Genomic DNA, 20,799 nt, shown 5'->3' with positions numbered 1-20,799 from the left:
CTTTGGACTCATTCAGGCTCGTCCTGAGCCATAGAGTGAAATTTACTATTTCTGTCCGCCGCTCCTGTCAAATCTTTTGTAGTAGAGTTATTAAGGTCCTGAAATAAACTCAACTCTATATTGCAAAATCGTCACATTTAAGAAGCAACAGTAAAAGGTGACAAACCATCGATCCATTATCTATTAACAGACGGAACTCATCATAGCAGCTCTGTTAAATAACCATGCGCTGCTTTGCAGAGGAAACATGAGATACCAAGAGATGCAAAGATAGAGGGAAGGACAGAGAAACCGAGCAGAGGAGGAACCAGAGGGAAGATAAAAGAGAAAGCAGAAGCAAACGACCGGAGGTCAGGAGCCTCCTTTTGCTTCACAGATCTCCTCGCTCCATCACTCTTTATGTAGGCTAATCTCTTCCATCTCACCTCCCTGAGCTGACCGGCCCACTTAGCCTCATTTAACCAGCTAACGGCCGGTAATAAATCAGCAGCGCGCTCTTCTCCCCATCTAATCTGTAGTCGTCCGTTTCGGCTCGGCAACTCTCCCGCTGATATATGACTCGGTCAACTCTGGGTTCCAGTAGTGAGGCAGAGTTTCTGCAGGTAGAAAACCTCGATGGGAACATGAACCAGACAGCGATCAGAAAACAAGACCAGGGAGATAAAACTACAGGAGGAAAGTGGAAAGAAGAGGACGGCAGACAGGACTTGGACTTCCTTTTCTCTGTTTCATGGCTGGAGTTGATGACCGCTCATCACACGTCATCTTCTTCTTCTTGTCCTTTGTCGCATAATTTGTATTTAGTTAAAGTCATAACATCTAAGTTGACAGAATGAGTCGGACGTGAGTGGTGAGATGTCCTTCCTTCCTTCCTTCCACTGGCTTTCCTGGATTAAACTGTGTCAAAGTGAGCTGCTGCTGGCCTCGCTCCCACGCCTGGATCCTCATAACGCACCCGTGTTCACAGCCAGTCTTTAGCTTTTTACTAGCTTGTAACCTAGCTCCTAATGCCACCAGACTATTGGCTCGGTGTGAGCATTTGCAACGAGCCGGCCAGCTCCGGGGACCCCCGGTGTGATTAAAAAAAAAGGGCTCTTAGAAAAGGTCATGTTGAGCAGGTCTACGTCTGGAAACACACAACGGAGAAGAAAAGGCCAGTGTTGTGACATGGTGCCAGACAGCTGCGTGTGCGCATGACCTTGACTGCGTGTGCGTGTGCGTGTGCGTGTGTGTGTGTGTGTGAGAAGAGGACAGCACACGGAGTACAGAGCATGTTCCCCCGCGTGCCCCTCTGTAAAGCCTCAGTCAGTTAAGACTTATCAGTATTTACACACACACACTTCCTTGCGGGGGTATCAGAGGCCTTTACAGGGGTCAAACACTCAGTTGTGGTTCTTGTGTCCAGCCTTGAGCTTCTCTGCTCGATTCCTAGGAGGCCCAGTCAGCAGCTCTCCGTACACTCACCAAGCAGGGGAAATCAGACGACCTCTCGCTCTCTGTGTCCTCTCCCTTTGCCTGATCTGCCTCCTCCACATCCTTTTTTTAGGATGGAGCTGGCATGTAACAAACTCTCAAACTTCTCAGGCTCACGATCATCCACTGTGTTAGATCTGCAGCTGTAGGCTACATCCTGATACTACTATATTTTTGTTTTAAAACAGCATTTTAAAAACTGGTGACGTGTTTTCGGATGATCGCTGCACCTCCCCGAGCGTCTCGGTCCACACGCCGCCCGCTCCCTCCCTCCCTCGTATGGCCGTCATGGTGGCAGGAAGGAGAGGAGATGTAAAAGCCATATGGGCAGTTCAGAGCCATACGGCGGGGTTGTCAGTGGACACATATGAAACATATGGCCGCTGGCGCTCGCCTGTCAGCTATTAGGCCTGCTCTATCGCAGTCTCCCTCTAATCTTGCTGACGGCCCTCGCTGCTGTTTAACGTCTCGCACTGACCGCATCCACATGCGCTCCGCGAGTGTGAATGCACACATGCATGTACAAGAACATATACACCAAAGATAAAAGGCTTTAACCAGTGAAGGAAAAAAAATCCTTTTTCTCTTCTGCCTCTTCCTGAACTTTGGTCTCTTCACTTCTTTCATGCTCGTCGTCAGCGATGTCAGGCTCTGACACACCTCGTCCACTCACTGCGCAGGTGTCACAGAGATCAGCAGCACCACATTACATCTTCCTTGAGTGTCACAGCCAGTGAGATGAAGTCCATTTCTCACTGTAGCTTTTGTTTTATCTCATTTCCTGTTTACTGGAAATGTTGACGACTTGGGAATTGAGGTCCCGCCCCCTGCTCTGTCACTTAAAAAGATCGGGAGTATTGGCTGAGTTACACATGAATGAGCAAACAAACTGAGGCAGACAAATAAATGGGGAGAAGAAGAAGAAGCCACACACTAGTCTGTACACAGTTCACATCCAAGGGAACAGCTCGTCGTCGTGAGCTTTATGCCAGTTCTTGCTAAAGTGAAGGAAACTTAAAGGTTGCACACGTAAAGGTTAAGAGGGGTAAACAACGAGGCAATCAGGTCGCACACCACCCATTACATCACCGTCTACTTCCTGTCTGAAGCTGCTAAACAGGAAGCTCACGATTCGAAATGGAGGTCAAGAGCAGCCCTCTGTTCTCCAAGCACAGCAGGACGTCTCCACATTCACACCCATCATGTCGAGTATGAGGGCTCACATCATTATCTGTATTTTTACTTCTTTTTCTCCTGCGTGTTGTCAGCGCGGCCTCCGCTGCAACGCATGTAATCCCATTTAGAGAGGGTATCCATGGCATGGAGCTGATCCATAAACACGCACATGCTCAATGTGAACACCTACACATGCCGGGTGGGGGGCTGGTCGCTGATTAAATGGGAAGTGGGGAAAATAGCAGGATGCTGAGGGAAGAAGAAAGTTTAAGAGGAAAGGAATTGAGGCAGAGAAGAGGAGGAGGAGCGTCTTGGGCACAAAGATGAACTTGGTTCTCAGAAGCGTGCGTTTATACTTGGCTTCGACTGCCTGATGCAGAGATCTCTAATCCAATTACAGTTCAGATGGCCTGGCGGCCTATAGCCTCTCAGCCACCAAGGACAAACCTAGCCAGCTTACACCGGTGCCAGCAGCCCACCGGCTCTGCACAGATTTAGCGGCTCACCGCTCAGCTGAAGCCTCGCCCAGGAGCGCCGGCCTAGGCATCCTCCTTCAAGACAAATGAAGGTCTCTTCCCTTAAATGAGGCCGGGCAAACATTCAGATCTTGTTTTTTAATGAATGCAGGATCTAGAGCATATATATTTCTTTCTTCCTCTTTCTGACTTGCACACGGCTCCAAACTCAATTTCTGTCTCCGTCACCAGCGGTCCAGGACCCTGCTGTTAAATCTCCCTCTCTGTCCTCTGTTGAAGAACCTCTGCTGTTTCTAATCGGACTCTCTGACCCTCACGTCGCCGCTTCCCATTTATCTCCATATTTTACCGATCGCCTCCGTGCCACTATCGTTTCCCCCTCCTTCCTCCTCTCTCCTCACCGTCATTTACGATACTCTCCCGTTGCTCTTCCTCATTATCAGCTGCCCTCTCCTCCTCTTTCTTCTTTTCCGGTCCCCGCATCTTACCTTTTTTTTCTCTCTCCACATGTCACATCCAAACGCTTCCACTTATTGCCAGGGTCAAGGAGGTTTTCATAGTTGGTCGCTTTGCTTTGTAAGTCGGACAATTAAAGATTTCAGTGATGAAGACAGATGATGTGATGTGATAAGGTTTTGCTGGGCCAGCCTTGCTCTTGCTTATGATGAAATATAATGACATCAAAATGTTTTTAGAGGAGAGGTATCATTAAATGTGATGAATTAAAAAGAAGAAGAATGCAGCCAACAGTTCAGCAGGGAGTCCTGCGTGGGCAACAACAACACTAAATCCTGCTGCAGGGGTCTCCAACTTATTTTAGCTGAACTTAAGACAGCTCTCGCCCACAGCGCTCCGTGACTGTGATACTCTCTGACAGAACAGAACCTTCTACCAGGCCCCCTGGCAGCCGGTCCTGCTACTGGAGAGCGCTGCACAGCACCAGATCTGTGTGGCAAATGTTGGCCTGAAATTGAACAGTGTGTTTTTTGCGAGAAAATATTGTGTTTTTTGACCAATATCAAGCGGCGGGAAATGAGAAAGAGAGGCTGATTAGTCATGACTGTTCTCTGCCCTCTGTCAGTCTTTTCTCACCCCTCCTCCCCTTCATCTCGCTCGCTCTCTCCATCCGACGGCGGTGCCAGTTGTTTGCGCTGGGCAGGGCCGCCCAGAGCGTTACGAAAGAGTAAACACAGTCACAGCATGGTGCCGCTCTCCTGCCAAGGGAAAGAGCGGCACACACTGACAACTCTGGGCCAATGCCAGGCGCGGCCACACAACAGTGAGGCCCCGGATCTTTTTGCAGAACATGAAACGGAAAGCAATAAATTCCCAAATATACAAGTCACATATACGTCTGCTGTGTATCTCAGTGGTTACAGCGTCATCTGTATCAGAGGCTGCTGGTTAAATGTCAGCGAGCTGTGCTGTTGACACTGTGAAAGGCAGCGTGTTGGAGCTTTTCGAACAGGTCAAGACTCATTTGAGTGGGCGGAGAAGCTTCACAAGCGCAGCCAGCTCCAGGTATTGAGTTTGGTCGCATCTGCAGCCTCTTGATTCATCACAGTATTAGGTTGCACCATACTTCCACAGCATGTGCCGTCCTCTGGCATTTGAAGCCTTATCTTCACTAAAACATGAGTGAAGGGCAAAAAAACCCCCCACACCTCGCAATAGTTGTGTTGTGAGGAAGGTGATTAATACCGCCACGCATGCATTTAAAGATTCTCCAATTATCCAATTTATGCATATTCAATGAAAGGCAAAACTGCCGAGTCATTCTGGCATCACGTTCATTTCTGGGCCTCTTCCTGTCCCTGCTTCGGAGAATCGGAAGGCAAAGACAGGGAAGTAGAGAGAGATAGAGAGGCGTCTCGGGAGACAAACTCCAGAGTACAGCAGTATTTACTCAGGAGAGTGTGTGCATGTGTGTGTGTGTGTGTGTGTGTGTGTGTGTGTACCCAGGCTATTTGCCTCCCCAAAAGGCATTCAATGGAGCCTTTATTTCTTCCTCAATGATGCACACTGGCGTCCTTCAAACACTCCATGATACAGTATTGTGACTTGAAGCCTGGGAAAGGGCGATTCACTCAGAGCTTTTCTTCAGACATATCAGTCATCTTCAAAGACGGTGGTCTCTGAGTTGATGACGTCGCCGTGCTTGTGACAGAGCTGCTGGTCGACGTTGTTACCAGATCGACTGTTCGCTCTAGGTGTCACCTTCCCGTGAAACCCCAAAGTCACTGACACCGACTATGACAGCTGAAATTTTTGTGGCAAGGGCCTCGCCGCTCCGTTTTCTGCCCTCTTAAGCTGCCTGGGGGGGGGGGGGGGGGGGGGGGGGGGGGGGGGAAGAATCTTCTAGTGTTGCTCCATAACCATAACACAGGGGTCGATGTTAAAGAGGGGAGCGGAGGACATTGACTCACCGCCGCTCGCCCCGAAGACACGAGGCCAGCAACACAAAAAAAAAAACAGCTTGACAGATCCACTGTAGTGCTATGCTGCTCAGGGTATACAGCTCCTAATATGCAGCCGTCGGCCAGCTAGCTTTTGTTGTTTAACATATCGGGCTGAGGCTGCCTCGCTCTCTCTGGCTCAACGGTCCAGCTCGGGCAGCAGCCAAGCACGCAACCGTCTCTGCACATCAGCTGCCCATAGGGGGAGAGCGAGTGTGTGTGTGTGTGTGTGTGTGTGTGAGTGTGTGGGGGGGGACAGATAACTGAGAGAAGCTGAGCGAAACTGAGAGTGAAAGACGGAATGAGATAGAGGGTTGAAAGTGACTAAAATGCCCTTTCTGACGAGTAAACAAGCCAACTACTCTTCCCGTCATCCAGCCAATCCCTCGGCACGGCAGCACATCACGGTAGAATGGCCTGAAGCCCGCCGCTGAAACCCCCAGGCCAGGGTCCGGCAGCTCCATCAGAGCAGGGCAGAGTTTATCTTAACGCCAACTGGAAACTGAGGCACGTAATTATGCCCAGCAATATATAAATGTATAAACTTTTTATGTTTGTTGAATGTCAGTGTGTGTGTGCGTGTGGAATGCAACATTTATTAAGGAAATGCAACAAATCCTCACATTCCAGAAGCAAGAACCCGAGAATGCTCAGCATTTTTGCCATAAAAACAACTATGCTTGATTCATCAACTATATGGAAAAAGAAATCCGATCAGTTTTCTATGGATTTACGATTCAACTAGCAGGCTCTTCTGAGGAGCAAAGCTCCGGCTCGCAGTTTGATTCCAGTTTAATAGACGTCCTCCAGTGCTGACACAAAAGTCCTCTGCTGACTGAATGACTGGAAACTTGAAACTGTTTATGAATAAGTTAAGCGCCTAACACCGCCAGTCAAAAGGATGTCACTTTTGCAAAACACCTGATGTGAACAGTGGAGTCCTATTTCGTCAGGGTTGTGTTGTGCGCCGTGGAGAGCCGACGTGTGTCGAGACACTGGGCCTGGTGCCACTCACAAAACGAGGTGGATTTGTGACACCGCACAGCGCCACCGCGTCGAAGGTTTGGATGGCTTAGATGGCCTTAAAAATCTTGGCCCGTGCTGCATTGGGCGAGTAGTCGTGAGGCTAAACTTTAGCACCAGACACAGTAAATTGATTGTTAAAAGAGAGGGATTCTCTGGCACACAGGAGGCCAACAGAAGGTCTTCTTCGCCGCCACAGTAACAAGCTAGTTAACGGTTCCTTTTCCAACAAGTGAACACCGAGACCTGCTGGTCAGACGGCTGCGCGGCCCTCAGGTCGGGGGCCGACAAATAAACACTGTGGCAGAGAAACACTGTGAAGAATTACAAAAAGGTAGAAATAAAAACACCAGACCTGGTCTAGACCAACAACAACAGCGTGGTTTCTTTTCTCGTGCAGGTGACTGCTTTGAGAGGATGTGTCTCAGCCTATTATCAGTCCTGCATTTGCAGAGGAAGCAGCCATCTGGGCTGAGACTGTGTGCAGCAGTGTTTGTGCTGTGTGTGTGTGTGTGTGTGTGTGTGTGTGTGTGTGTGTGTGTGTGTGTGTTGTGGAGATGGAAGTAAGGCACTGGGGTTGTATGAGGACAGGTTTGCATCTACAAACCTTTTACCTCAAAGTTAACTCAGCAACACAGGAGCCCGCTGAATTATTGAATTGTTCTATAGGGTTGTTATTTTAAATGTTTTATCTATGTACACAGAAATCCCCCCCCCCCCCCCCCCCCCCCCCAATGAAGTTTGGTATGATGAGACCGACTAAACAAAACAATACTAACTACGAAACCAGCCAGAGCAGAACCCTGCACCACTGTGGTCAAGATCAACATCCTTCGCTGGAGTTGCCGAACAAAATCGCAAACTGATCCATAATCCAAAAGTACACAACAGAAGGACTAAAGAACTTCTTTTCACAGCACCTTCTGTATCTCGCACCTGACTTACCTGCAGAAAAAAATATGCTAAATTAAAAGCATTTGATACTTTTTTTTAAAAAATGGAACCAACCTTTTTCTAGCTATGGCAAATTTAGTGGTACCGTCATCACAGTAACCTGCTGGATATACCATCACCAACTTCACAACTCTATCAGCGTGCTCAAACACTGAAACAGAAAATGATCTCTGGCCATTTAGATTGTTGGGGGTTTTGAATTAAAAATAAAAATGTTCTCTAAAATCCATGAGGTGCTTCTGAACTTAAAAGACAGAATTACGCCAAGGTCACATCTACATGGAGGCAGTCCAACTGCCGAGGTGTCGGGAAATTCAAAGCTCAGTGAGCCCCAACATTTGTACAATTTGTACAATTGTGTAAATGTATGTTAGTAGAACAATTCTAAAATACATCACCACACCAGTAAATGGCCCCTGTAAGATAAACTTTGTTTTTGGCTGAAGTTCAGCCTGTACGTGGTTCTTGTGACTTCCCCTTCTCTATCTGCCATCAGAGCAGTCAGCTGACACTGCAGAGAGAGACGAGGAAGTTAATACATCATGATGTCAATGTGTTACGCCTGGTTTCTTTTAGCATATATACCGCTCGACTTATTGGGGGACATCTTCACAAACAAAATGATTAATAGATTTATTGATAATGAAAATAACAATTAGTTGCAACAAAAAAATTGTTGTTTTGGTTACTCGTTGCTATGGAAGCATTTAAGCCAAAACCTTTTGAGGTTCAATAGTCATACTTTGCTCTAAGAGAAAGAACAAAACAAAGATTTTTTTCCAATCAATTACAACAACCTGACACTGTAAAGATCCCCCAAAAAATGTTGTCCACACAGTGAGAGGATACAACAAGCGGCGCCTTCATTACTGGAATCTCTCATACCATCAACAAGCATTACTCCAAAAGATGCAGGATAATGATACGCTGCAGCCTATACACCATTAAGTCTCAGGTGATGCAGCATGAGCTGAGTGTACATTAGATCCCAGGTCGGGCGGCCGAAAAACCGGCACTCCACTTAGCTGCTGTAGTTCCCATTCTCTCACGTGTCGTTCAGCATTACCAGTCCATCACTCAAAAGCGAGGGGGATTAAACATCTGTCAAAGCCCTGCTCATTTCACCCGGCAGGAAGAGACGCATTTAGGCGTCGCGCATCTCCCCGGTGATTTAGCATCCTGTCTGACTCTGAGTCCGGACCGATGAGGTCATTGAGCTCTGAAATAATGCTCTCTCATCAAAATAAATATGCAGACAGACTGCACCGCGCTACATTTTTTAGGCAAGCGCATGGGTTATCCATGAGCTCCCACATCGCTGTCTCTACATGTAGATATTCTACTGTATCTATCCACCGTCGTCTGCTGTAGACCTTAGTGGGAGAGCTTCATCCTTCCTGTTCCCCAACCTGTTAATTCCCTGTTTTTCAAACAAACCATTCCATTCAGAATCATTCATATCCCCTTCCTCCATCACCCACTTTTCCGTCTCTTGGTCAAAAACATGTCGTGTCCCTTTCCTCCATCCCTTAAGATCACCATGCTTTCATTCATCTTGCTCCATCCCATCTCTCTCCCCCTCTACATCAACACATTTCTCCCCAAATCAGCTGATTCCACCACGTCATCTCTCTTTATTCCTTCATCATCGAGCCCTCCCCCTCTCTTCTTTCCTCCCTTTCCTTACTCCCTCCATCCATCCGTCCGTCCTGGCTGTGGCGTCCTTCACCGTTGGGTCTATATTCAGAGTTATTACACAGTTGGTTAACTCATTCATGGCCTCCACTCTGTCAGTGACGCACACTGGACACACGCCTGCTCGCTACCCAATGCGTTCAGTTCATATACCCACCGTACTCATGTATATACGCGATAAACAACCTGCTCCTTTACTCTCACCACGCACAAATGCCATCAGAGGGTATAAAGCATGATAGTTGAAAAGACAGACGTGACAGTAATGACACTCCATGAAAAAGATTTTCCTAATTAATTCACGTTCCCCTTCTTTCTAACATTCATGATAATCCTGTCTGTTGTCAAACTCAGGCACACAGGGGGCCTCCTCTCTTTCCTCATGCGTGGTTCTCCACTTTCCTCTGCTCCTGCTCCTCTAACACCAAGACGTAACTGGGTGTTGCTCTCGAATTCCTCGCAGATCACTGAGCAGAGCGAGCCAGTTCAGATGTGACACCACCAACCGCCGGGGCAAAGAAAATTATTATTTCATGTCGGTGACTCAGTGAAAATGGCAAAGGAGGTGAAAACATGCTAATCCCGTTTTGTCAACTGAAAGAACTGATGCAACTTTGAGACAAGTCAATGCAAGAACCGGTGACCAAAATGGGGAAAACATGTGTAAACGAGGGGTAAATCAAATGAGCAAAAATTTTAACTACAAGAAAGCACTGATAGAGTAAACACCAATACCAAAAACTGCTGAATTGTTTTAGTTGTGGAAAACAGACCATGAACAGACAAACTGCATATAATACCAAAAACAAATGTAAACATTTTCAGGTTCATCCTCATATTTCGTTTACAAAATGTCTTGACGTTTTGTAACAAAACACTGGAGGTTTTGTTTTATATGCATTGCAGCTCAGTAGTTACGAGGCATCATGTCAAATCTCTTTTCAGTTTGTAGTAATAGAATCTCTGATCAGTGAAAACAAAAGTGGTGGTGGCAGTCGGCTGGTATTCTGGTTGGTGGACTGCTCGGTTATCTCTCAGCCAAAATGTCACGATGTGACAAGCAACACCCCAGACGGCAGGTCGCCGCCCTTCCTTAACCCTGCTGGTAAAGTGCGAGCTGATAAGCAGCCTGGAGAGGAGAAAAAAATATTATAATAATAATGTCACAGAGAGAGACTCACATTTCCGTGCAGGTCTACACTTTTTTGTGACCTGGAGTTCTGCTATTTGGAAACATATACACAGATTTTAAAGCTCATCTGGGATGAAAAAAATACCGTGGTCTGCATTTGCTTACAGGCAAATTCCACATGCATACCGACCAGACAGTCTACTGCCCTTTCAGTTTGCATAGCAGATACTGAGGTGGCTCGTCTGAGTTCTGCCACATCACATACACAACTGATGTCATAGCTGCATCCGGAACATATAATGATCACGGCCTTGAACTTTGGCTTTGTAGCAGGTGTCACACGGGTCGAGTCGTCCGTCCACCAGCCATCGGGTCGGCGGTTCGATCCCAGCTTCCGCCAGTCCACAAATGCCGTCGTGTCCTCGGGCAAGACACTTAACCCTAAATTGCGTCTGACGGCTCTTCCGACAGTGTATGAATGGGTGAATGTGACTTTGAGTGGTCTGTGCGACTAGAAAAGCGCGATATAAATACAGTCCATTTACCATATCAAGGAGACATCTAGCATCTCATTCAGCAAGTGCTCATGACATGCACTGACACAAAAGTCAAAGTGACCAAGCAGCATCATCAGCTGCAGTCAGGTGTCACCGGCTGCACCTTGGGGCTCACTCAACACCTTCTACTACTACTGTGCACCCAGGGGCACAATCACAATGTGTCTCGTTGGAGCAATCACAGTCGATCTATGGCATCTATTTCGCAGGCAGTGTGAGATCGTAGGCTCCACCGGTGCCGGTGCCGTCCCCAGACTCTGCCGCGTCCCAAATGTGGCACATGCAGGTGAGTTAGCATGATGCTAACCGTAGTCCCAGCGCACCGGCGCACCTTGCAGACGCGCTGGTCCAAACTGGCAGGCTGCTACACACGTTAGCCCCGCTCGCCTGTGTTCACCACCCCTATAAATACTCTCCCCGCTGCACAGAAATGTTCTCAGAGCATAATCTGACCGCTGCCGTCGCAGGCTGGTTAGCTGCGAGGTGCCCCCCCACACCCCGCCCCCGAAAGAAATACCACCCGCTCCTGGGTGACGTTGGTGTCCGGTGTGCCGTTGCAGGGATGAGACCGCTGCCAGCTTCGCTACCGAGCTAGCATCGCGCGGCTAGCGGCTACGCTAGGCAACACGCCACCCGCTTAGTGGCGGATTAACGACGTGAACGTGGAAATCGAACAGTGTCCAACCGCGACGGTGCACCTGTCTACCGCGGTGCCCCGGCGGTGTCAGCCCCGCCGGGCGGTGCGTCCACCCGCTGCGCACTTGACCTGTCAGAGGGGAGTAAGCTAGCTGGGCAGGTTAGCCGTCTGTACTCACCCCATCAGCCAGTCCATGGTGCTGCTCGTAGCTAGCTTAGCTACCGTTAGCTGGCAGGGGATAAATCCGCCAGGAGCTGGAGGCGAGCCCCTCGTCTACCCAGCCACCACACTCGCGTCCCTGGCTGCCTGGTCCCCCCCCCCCCCCGGGTCCCGTCGCTGTCCCCCAGGGGCCCGCGTGTGTGTGTCTCTCTCTCTCTCTCCCAGAAATGCTGGACGCCGCGCGGTCAAATACGAACACCTCCTTAAACTTTGAGCGATTGTCCTTGTTGTGGTGCTCGGATCGCGGAGCGGGCAGGCGCACCGTCAGCTCGGTCTGTTAGCTGGTAGCGGCAGCGTTGACTGACTTTGAGCACGGACCGGGAGCTGGGGGGGGTCAAGCGGCGGCGGCGGCGGGTCCGCCCGGAGTCGCCGTGTGCCCGGTGTGCGGTGGCGCCGAAGCGAGGCTCGTCCGTCGGGGTGCCGCTGGCTGGTCCACCCGGTCACCTCTGTCATGAAGCCTTGTATGGCCGCGGCGCTGGCTGACAGACTGCACCTCCACTGGCGCTGCTGCTCTGCGAGCGGGGGCTAAAAGCGGAGTCCGGAAGTAAACACAGAGCCGACCCACTCTGCTGTGCGTAAAGTGAAGTGCGTGTCACGCAGGGCCGTGGACATGGAGGGACGTGTGGTCAGCAGATCAAGGGTTAAACAACAACAACAACAACAACAACAACAACAACAGCAAGATAAATTGATGGAATCAGTTTTTAAAAATAAAAGTCTATAACCTCTCTTTAACAGGGACACAAGCCAAACATTTGAAAACAGATTTAGGAAAAGCCTTCAAATAACGAAATAACATATAACCACATGCCTTTTTTGTCACTCATTTGAAAAATATATATTTTTTTAATCTAAAGTTTGCAGTAACGCAGACAGCATTACTGCATTAGTATTTTTCATATGAATCCCCCCAAATTTTCTGGATTCGTGCCACTAAAGTACAATAACAAAAAATTAAGTCAGGTCCTCATTTGACTTGTAGTGTGCTATACGTAAAAATCTAATTCAAGGGCTTTATTATTTTTAGTTTACATTGCACCACCGTCGATACTGACACAGAGAGACCTTGAGGCCTGGTGGAATCGTTCCAATTTAGGGCAAATCCTGAAGCTGCTATGTGCCGTCTGCTGCAGGCCATTGTGTTGATGAGAACTTTAGAGATGTCAGTAGGTCAAGGGTTGGACAGTTTATTCATGCTCCTGTAATTTTCCCCATTGTAAATATAGATAGAACAAATATAACCCCTCAAGTGAAACCCAGAGATGTTGTCATTGGAGGCCATAGATCTGAACAGAAAGGCACTCATGTGGACTGACCCCTCTGGCAGTAACAGTAATGAACAATATATCACTGGCTAAATCATAATACAGTGTCAGCCACCGTTCTGCTCGTTGCCAGAAACCAACTGTCCTCAGACAGAGGAGAAGTTTTTTTATGTTTAACTATTTGTTTCATTGCATGTCCTCTTGATTAGAGATTAACATTTTGATTATCCAAAATGCTGATACTTGTTATTGCCTCACTAAAACAGTTGATTGAGAAAGAGAAAATGAATCCTCGTCTATTTTAATTTAAGTGATTCATCGTTTAAGTGGTTTGGGATAACTGATCACGAAAGTATGTGTTTATAGCTGAAGCCCTACAGAGAAACATGTAAAACATGTATAGTAAACACTGAGTGTGATTTATTATAGCCGCACAAAGGTCTTTTTTTAAATTTGTGATCTCTATTTTTGTACAAGACTATATTTAATCACATGATTCATCGTGTATCCCCTGCCTTAATCTCAACCCCTTGCCCATCATCCACTCTACGCACAGTAGCTTTTAATAGCGCTCCTTCCATCCCCGTCTCCCTTTTCACCCATTTTCCTCTTAAAGAAAAGCATCAATCAGGCAGATTCGGTTTGAGAAGATAGGATCAATATGTACTGTCCTGAGAAAATGACTGCCCCCCTCCCCTCTCCTCTTTCTGTCTTAGAGACCATTAGAGCATGACATCAGCTCCCAACATTCCTCCCTCCCTCCTGCCTTTTCTGTCTCACCCATAGTCTCACCCTCTCTTTAATTCCCCCCCCCCCCCCTTTTTATCTTCCTCCTCCATGCTCCACTGTGCATCCCCGAGCTTCTATAAATAACAGTATCACACAGGCACGGAGAGAGAGGGCACCGGGAAGAGGAGCCCTGTTAACAGGAGGCAGAGACACATGATTGGCTCGATGACACGCCTGAGCCCTGCCTTCCCCTCCAATCAGATCACAGGGAGGCGGAGTTTACTGGTTGGTTGGAAACGGTCAATCCGGATGCGACGCCTGTATCAGCCACACGGCGGCGCTGCGGGATGTTTGTTGACACCAGACCAGTGCAGGACGCTGTACTGACTTTTACTTTAACAGACACGGACACAGACATGTTATTTGGACTAAAGTGGAAGCAAAGCAGCTTTTTTCTTCCTTGATATTCGTAATGACACATTTTCCCCCAATACCATTTCAAATCTGTGAACTTTGTTGTGTGGACCTGATAAATAAAGGCTATATGGAGAAAAGATATATATAATTCAATTCATTGTCTTATATCTAGAGCTGCAACAGTTAATCAATTAATCGATTGATAATCGGTTCAAATAGTTTTCATGGGTAAAAAAAGCTAAATTCTCTCATTTCAGCTTCTTAAACATGAATATTTACTGGTTTCTTTGCTCCTCTATGACAGTAAACTAAATATCTTTGGTGTGTGGACAAAGAATCATCTTGTTGGTCTGGGAAACATGATCGACATTTTTCACCATTTTATGACATTTTACGAACCAAACAACTAATCGATTAATCAAGAAAATAATCGACAGATTCATCGATAATGAAAATAATCATTAGTTGCAGCCCTACTTATATCACAACTGTTGACAAAACAGTTTTGCTACCATTTGATAACAGAAGTGTCTAAGAAAGAATAATTAACTGTTCATCATTTAAGTGTCTTTGAGCATCTGGAAAAGTGCTATATAAATCAGATGTATTTAAAAAAAAAATACTATTATTATTATTATTATTATTATTCAAATTAAAGATAAAAAAAGATTTTTTCATTTTGTAATCAAACTTTTCAAAAAGTCCCGATCAAGAAAAGAAATGATCAAATTTAGGTCAGTTTCTGGTTTACATAACAGGCCCAGCTTAGGTCAGCTAAATTTAGAAATGGATCGTTTCTAACATAATCAGTTGTCTTTTCACGTACCTGAAAAACAATACTGCTGTGAAAAAAGGTTGATATCATTTTTTTAGGTTTTAAGGGGCTGAGATTCCATTCTGAGATTTCTACCACCATCCCAAAATAATGGAAGTGAATGAAGTATTATTTGGCTGCCCACAGCATTTATTTGGATCTTTAAAAAAAAAAAAAGAGACACAAAAATGTTTGGATAACACCAGAGCTGAGTCAGAATTTGTCCAAAAAGACATTTTGAGATGTGACAGGAAACGACCACAAATCTGTTTCTGTTTGTTTCAGGGTCCTGCCGTCGAACTTGACGGCTCTCTGTCACGCTCAGTGGGACACTCAAACAAGTCGTGGATAACGTAATTTGTGACATCAGCGCTTTCCCCACACTGAGTCAAGATGTGTGCTGTTGCAAAAGTCTCTCCCCTCCGTCCTCTTCATGAACTCTTTTTTGACACATGGCCGCAATAACCAAATTCACGACCGCATTTGACCTATGACCCAGGCTGCGGTGACCAACGATCAGTGCGGTGAACTGTGTGTTCTCCTCTCACAACAAGGATACAAAGTCGTCGGAGCTGGTGCCAGAGAGGAGCTCTGTGGGGAAAAACGAGCCGGGCTCTGGTCAGGTGCTCGTCTGAGTCGGCCAAGGTCACTTCCTGAAATCCACCCGCTCGTCAATACTGAGCCACCCAGGGGTCGATGTGTTCCCCGTTCCGCAACATCCCTGCTGGTGCAGCTCGTTAGACAGATCCACATCCATTCACCCAGTATCTTATCCAGACTGAGAGGAACCGTCAGTGGATGAAATAAACACAAGTATGCAATCGCACAGAAGTCTGTTAGACACTATCCTAGTCGAGATTATTACCTGGGACAGGGAGGTTATGTGATAAGTTCGATTTTGTGTGTTTGTTTGTGCTTTAGCGGGATCACTCAAAAAGCTTTGGACGGATTTGCATGATTTGGAGAAACAAACAAAAGATAGGTCTCGGCCATGGTAACCTGTGATTTGATTTTGAGAGGGATCCAGATCCACATGTGGATCTGTGAGGGATCTTGTGAGGTTCAGATTCAGATGAGACCACGAGGAAGTTGATGAAACTGGACACATGTCAGTGGCGCATATGACAAACTATATTACCTGTACAGAAGGTATGGTGAAAACAGTACAGCATGTGTATGTTTTTTATAGCATAGATAGCAGATAGTGTCAGAATATACAGAATAACAGCCTCGACGAAAAACTGGCCTCACCCTTGTTGTTGTTGTTGCAAGTCTACTGACAAGGCCTGTAGACCATGTGGAGATGTGTGAGGCATTTATCATGCATGGTCGTCTGTATACACACAGGCACTGTGTTTATCTGCATTTTGACAATTTTTATTATTGATAACTTCATCTATCAACAAGTCGCAACTTAGTGGTGACACACACACATAGTGTACACGCAATCACATTGACTTCACACATCTGTTATGTTATCACGATAAGAACCAAAAGAAAACGACAGACCTCAGGCCTTTTCATCGAAACCATTTTGAATGTGTGCTTGTTTTGGATCAGACACACACACGCGCACACACACAGACACACATACCTATAGATCAGCTCAGTGCCAGGGTGATATTGGCTGCAGCATGACTGATATGATTTATTCATAGCTGGCAGCGGTAACTCAAAAAGCCATTAGGAGACATTAAAATGGAGACACCTCACATTACTCTTGCATGAATAATAAATGCTCAATAAATGTGTGAGGAGTGTGTGTGTGTGTGTGTGCGTGTGTGTGTGTGTCTGTTCATTGTGTGTGTATTCGTGTTTTTACATAAAATTGCACAACTAGATGGGACATTTGTTTTCGAAGAAATAACCTCATAACATTACATCTCTGTGTTTGATTCCAAATCAAACATATTTGTTTGGATATGGATGTGAATATGAAAAAAAAAAAAAAAAAACAGTCTGAAAACAAACTTCAAGATCGGCAAATTCCCTTAATAATATTTTGGGTGTGGATGATGAAGAACTCACACTTAGTCATTTGTCTGTGGATTAAAGCTGCACTGTAGACAGTTTATCTGAAAATAAAACACCACATGACTTACTTGCTGATTAATGTTCTGGAAAGTATGAGAACAAATCCGTCTGTGCATGTTTGTGTGTGTGTGTGTGTGCGCGCGTGTGTGTTGTTTCATAGACATGTTTACTGTTAACAGTCTGATCTCATCACTGTTCATTTCATTTTTAGTTTCTCAATAACGATCCAACAATATGAGGTGATGATAATGGCCCCTTGCACGGCAGGGTTTCATATTGTCGGCACCAACAAGTCTGTCTGCCTGTGTGTCGATTCAGTACATTAAGTGTATATGTGTGTGTGTGTGTGTGTGTGTGTGTGTAGATGTGTTTGTTCTTGTGCTTGTGTCATTTCTGGCTCCACACTGACGGCTGATGTCTCGGTGCGTGAGTCAGTCCAAGCCACATTACTCATGTCTGCAGAACCTACCTGGCTCCAGCACTCAAGTCATAGAAGGGAAGGACCAGAGGTGGAGGAAAGACGGAGGAGGAGGTGGTGGGTTTTTGAAACTGCAGACGACGGGTAAACTGGGGCGCCACTGTAGGGAATGGTGGGAAGTCGCGGGGTCATGCAGAGCGAAGGGGGGCGAGCCGAGAGGAGGCGAAACTGATTTTTGAAGAAAGAGGGGAAGTGAAACCAGAATGATTGGCTGAACACGGTCACTGAGAACTTGGAATTTGGGATTTTTCAGAACGGGAAGTTGGAGGGGAGATTCAGCACAGGGCAGGGCTGCACAAGTCTCGCTTCCGGTGCATCGGAGCCAAATGAACCAGCGTACTGAACAGTCAAAGCTGTTCTAATGCAGTAAAATATCCAAGATACACACACACACACACACGCACGCACGCACGCACGCACGCACACACGCACGCACGCACACACACCCTGTTTGGAACAAATCAGACATGAAGTCATTTTCAGCCAGAAGCAAGTGAACAGAAATAGCTCGCATGTGGCTCTGAGGTCATCGGCAGCGGGAGGAGAAACGATAACAGAGGAGCAGCCACAGACACTGTGTGTCAGCAGCAAACGGTCTGCTGTGTGAGCGGTTCAGCCTTCCCTCTCTGTCGCATCACATATAAATCACAATTGATACCGGCGCCCGGTTCGGTTTGATCATGGGCATTCGTTTTTGTGGTATGTCGTTCATGATATGGATTTCTGGGCCTATTTTTTGCCTATACAGATATTAGGGGGTGCAAAAATTCCAATATATCGGCTGGTATAGGAACATTTGGTAATGGTTCCTAAGATGTCGTTATCAAACCTTTGTGACAAAGAAATGAAATCTTGGCTTGATATTTTACAGCTTAATCCAACTTTATCATGAATAATAAAGATATTAAAAATATAAATACAATCAAGCATAAAGAACTTGAATCAAAAACACATTTCCGCATTATTTCCTCTCTAAAATTTTCATATCGGCAGACATAAAGTCTCAGATCGGCGGATATTATCAGCCGACCAATATGTTGTTGTTTTAATCAATCAACAAATACCAAGTATTCTAACTTTTCCTAGAAAATCTGATCATCACAATAATAAAAGTATGAGGAAAAATGTATGGCAACGTTTTTAAACCTCAGTCGAGACTTGGTTGGATACTCCTCCAGCTGTTGAGTACAACTCTACATTATTGATTCAGTTGTGAGAACCTTCAAGGTCAACGCTGGACATGGGCCCGCTGTGATGCGGCTTCCAATGAATTTAATGAAGCGGATCGGTCTTGAGGTGGCCGGTTCAAAACCTCCTGTACCCTCCGCAACCCGAGGGGAAAACTATTAACACGTATGCATGTGTCACCAGCCCAGACGCGGCGATTATGGTCGTGTGCTTTTTTTTTCTCTTGCATACTCGCCTCCATTGCTCAGAGAAGGATGAGGCAGCGTCTGACCTTGTGTCAGCGGTGCCACATCCACCTGAAGCCCCGTCTTCTTCGGCGGTGGTCCGGGGATGTGGGTTTTTTTGGACGTGCCGACGCTGAGATATGGGATATGTGCAGCTGTGTGCTGCTGACTACAGTATGGCAGGAAGACTGTGTGTGTGTGTGTGTGTGCATGTGTAAGTGCGTGTGTGTGTGTGTGTGCGTGTGTGTTTGTTGATGCATTGATGGGTTTTGGATCCTGAGCACAGAGTGCTGATGGGGCTGACGCTGGGAGAGAGGCAGTTTGTTCCACCATTAGAAAGACAGAGACAGATGTCAGCACCAACAGCTGCTTTAGTCAGCACTTTGTGCGCACACACACACACACACACACACACACACACACACGCACACACACGCACACACACGCACACACACACTGTCACTGACGGCGAGGAGGGTGTGCCTCACTCATACCGTACACACACACACACACACACCATGCAGAGAGGAAACTGAAGACACAAAACACACTTTCTCTTTCTTCCTCTCCTTCAGTCCATTCATTTCGCTTCATCCCTGAAAGGAAAGCCGAGGACCGGCAGACCGATGTGCATTCGATATCGGCCTCTTGGCCGGACAGTTGGATCACAAAGCATCGACCGCCCCTCTCCCCTTTCCCCGTCGGAGGACAAAATCGGAGCTGCCGACTTTGACCGGGAGCCAGCAGTAGGTGGCAGCAGCCGGTTACGCAACACCTGGCCCGAGTAATCGGTGTGACATGTCTGTCTGCCCTCCTTTTTTTCGCTGCTCTGTGCTCAAATCAAACCTACATGCGCTCCATCACCTGTCTATGTGGAAATAATAACCGTCTGTCTTTGTGGTTCAACAGGGTGGATCTCTAATTGTTACCGTGACCCCATTTCTGCGAGCGCTATTGTTGTTCACATCAGAAGGCGCCAGACGGCACAGTGTGCCCCTCGCTGCCCTGTCTTTGTTTTCCACTGATTTGCCCGTCTAGACACCCCCCTCTTGTCTTGCTGTAACGCAGGCCATGACAACGCTAACTGCATTAGAGTGGATTACCTGAGGCCTGCTGAGCCACAGAGCCAGGCCAGGGATTCCTTCCACACAGTCCTTAACACATAAACACACACACACACACACACACACACACACACACACACACACACACATGCCTGTTGCAGAACAAAATGCACCGATGATCTCCCCGCGTTCTTCCATCTAGCCAATTTCACTGCAGTAAGTCGAAATGAAGTGGGCCTCGCGAATGCCCACGAGGGGCAGCGGCGGCAGGAGGAAGAGAATATTGGACACATGTTTGCTCCGAGGCTCTTTCTGGCCCGGCACACAGAGGAGAGCGGAGCCACCGCAGGGCCGCCCCGGCCTCTCAGCCCTCAGAGCTCGACTCCTTGCTGACCGCTTTGCGTGAGAGATGGATAGGGATGAGAGAGGAGTCAGAGAAAAAAGGGAGACAGACGGGGAGAAACAGTGGAAGGAGCTGGCTGCCAGACTGCAAGGGTTATATGAGGACAAGAGTTTTCCATGGAAAAAAAATAAAGGGGGCAAGAAATGCTATTTGGAGTCAGTCATCCTTGGTGACGCGTGGAAAAGTGTGGAATGCTGTGCTGACGCAACTTTCGAGCAGAGTTTAAAGAGTGTGTGTTTGCGTGTGTCTGTGTGTGTGTGTGTGTGTGTGTGTGTGTGTGTCGGGGATGAAAGTGTGCAAAGAAGTGGGCTACACGGAGAGAAGAAAGAGAGGAAGAGAAAGTGGGCATGTTCTGTGAAAAATATGTTCATGTGCGTGTGTGAGT

The 20,799-nt window shown here is 47.0% G+C and overlaps 1 protein-coding gene across 1 annotated transcript in view; it reads right to left on the bottom strand.

Annotated features, from left to right (window-relative positions):
- Positions 1-12,351, bottom strand: part of mob2a (MOB kinase activator 2a) — a 56,735-nt gene extending 44,384 nt beyond the window's left edge. Inside the window, exon 1 of the mRNA XM_047333048.1 lies at positions 11,758-12,351. Within this exon, the coding sequence (XP_047189004.1) occupies positions 11,758-11,774 (17 nt within the window). The 5' untranslated portion in view covers positions 11,775-12,351. The remainder of the gene's footprint in view (positions 1-11,757) is intronic.
- Positions 12,352-20,799: the final 8,448 nt, after the last annotated feature.

This window comes from Scophthalmus maximus, chromosome 7 (assembly GCF_022379125.1).
Source record: "Scophthalmus maximus strain ysfricsl-2021 chromosome 7, ASM2237912v1, whole genome shotgun sequence".
Taxonomy (NCBI): Eukaryota; Metazoa; Chordata; class Actinopteri; order Pleuronectiformes; family Scophthalmidae; genus Scophthalmus; species Scophthalmus maximus.
This window is presented reverse-complemented; position numbering and strand designations above follow the sequence as displayed.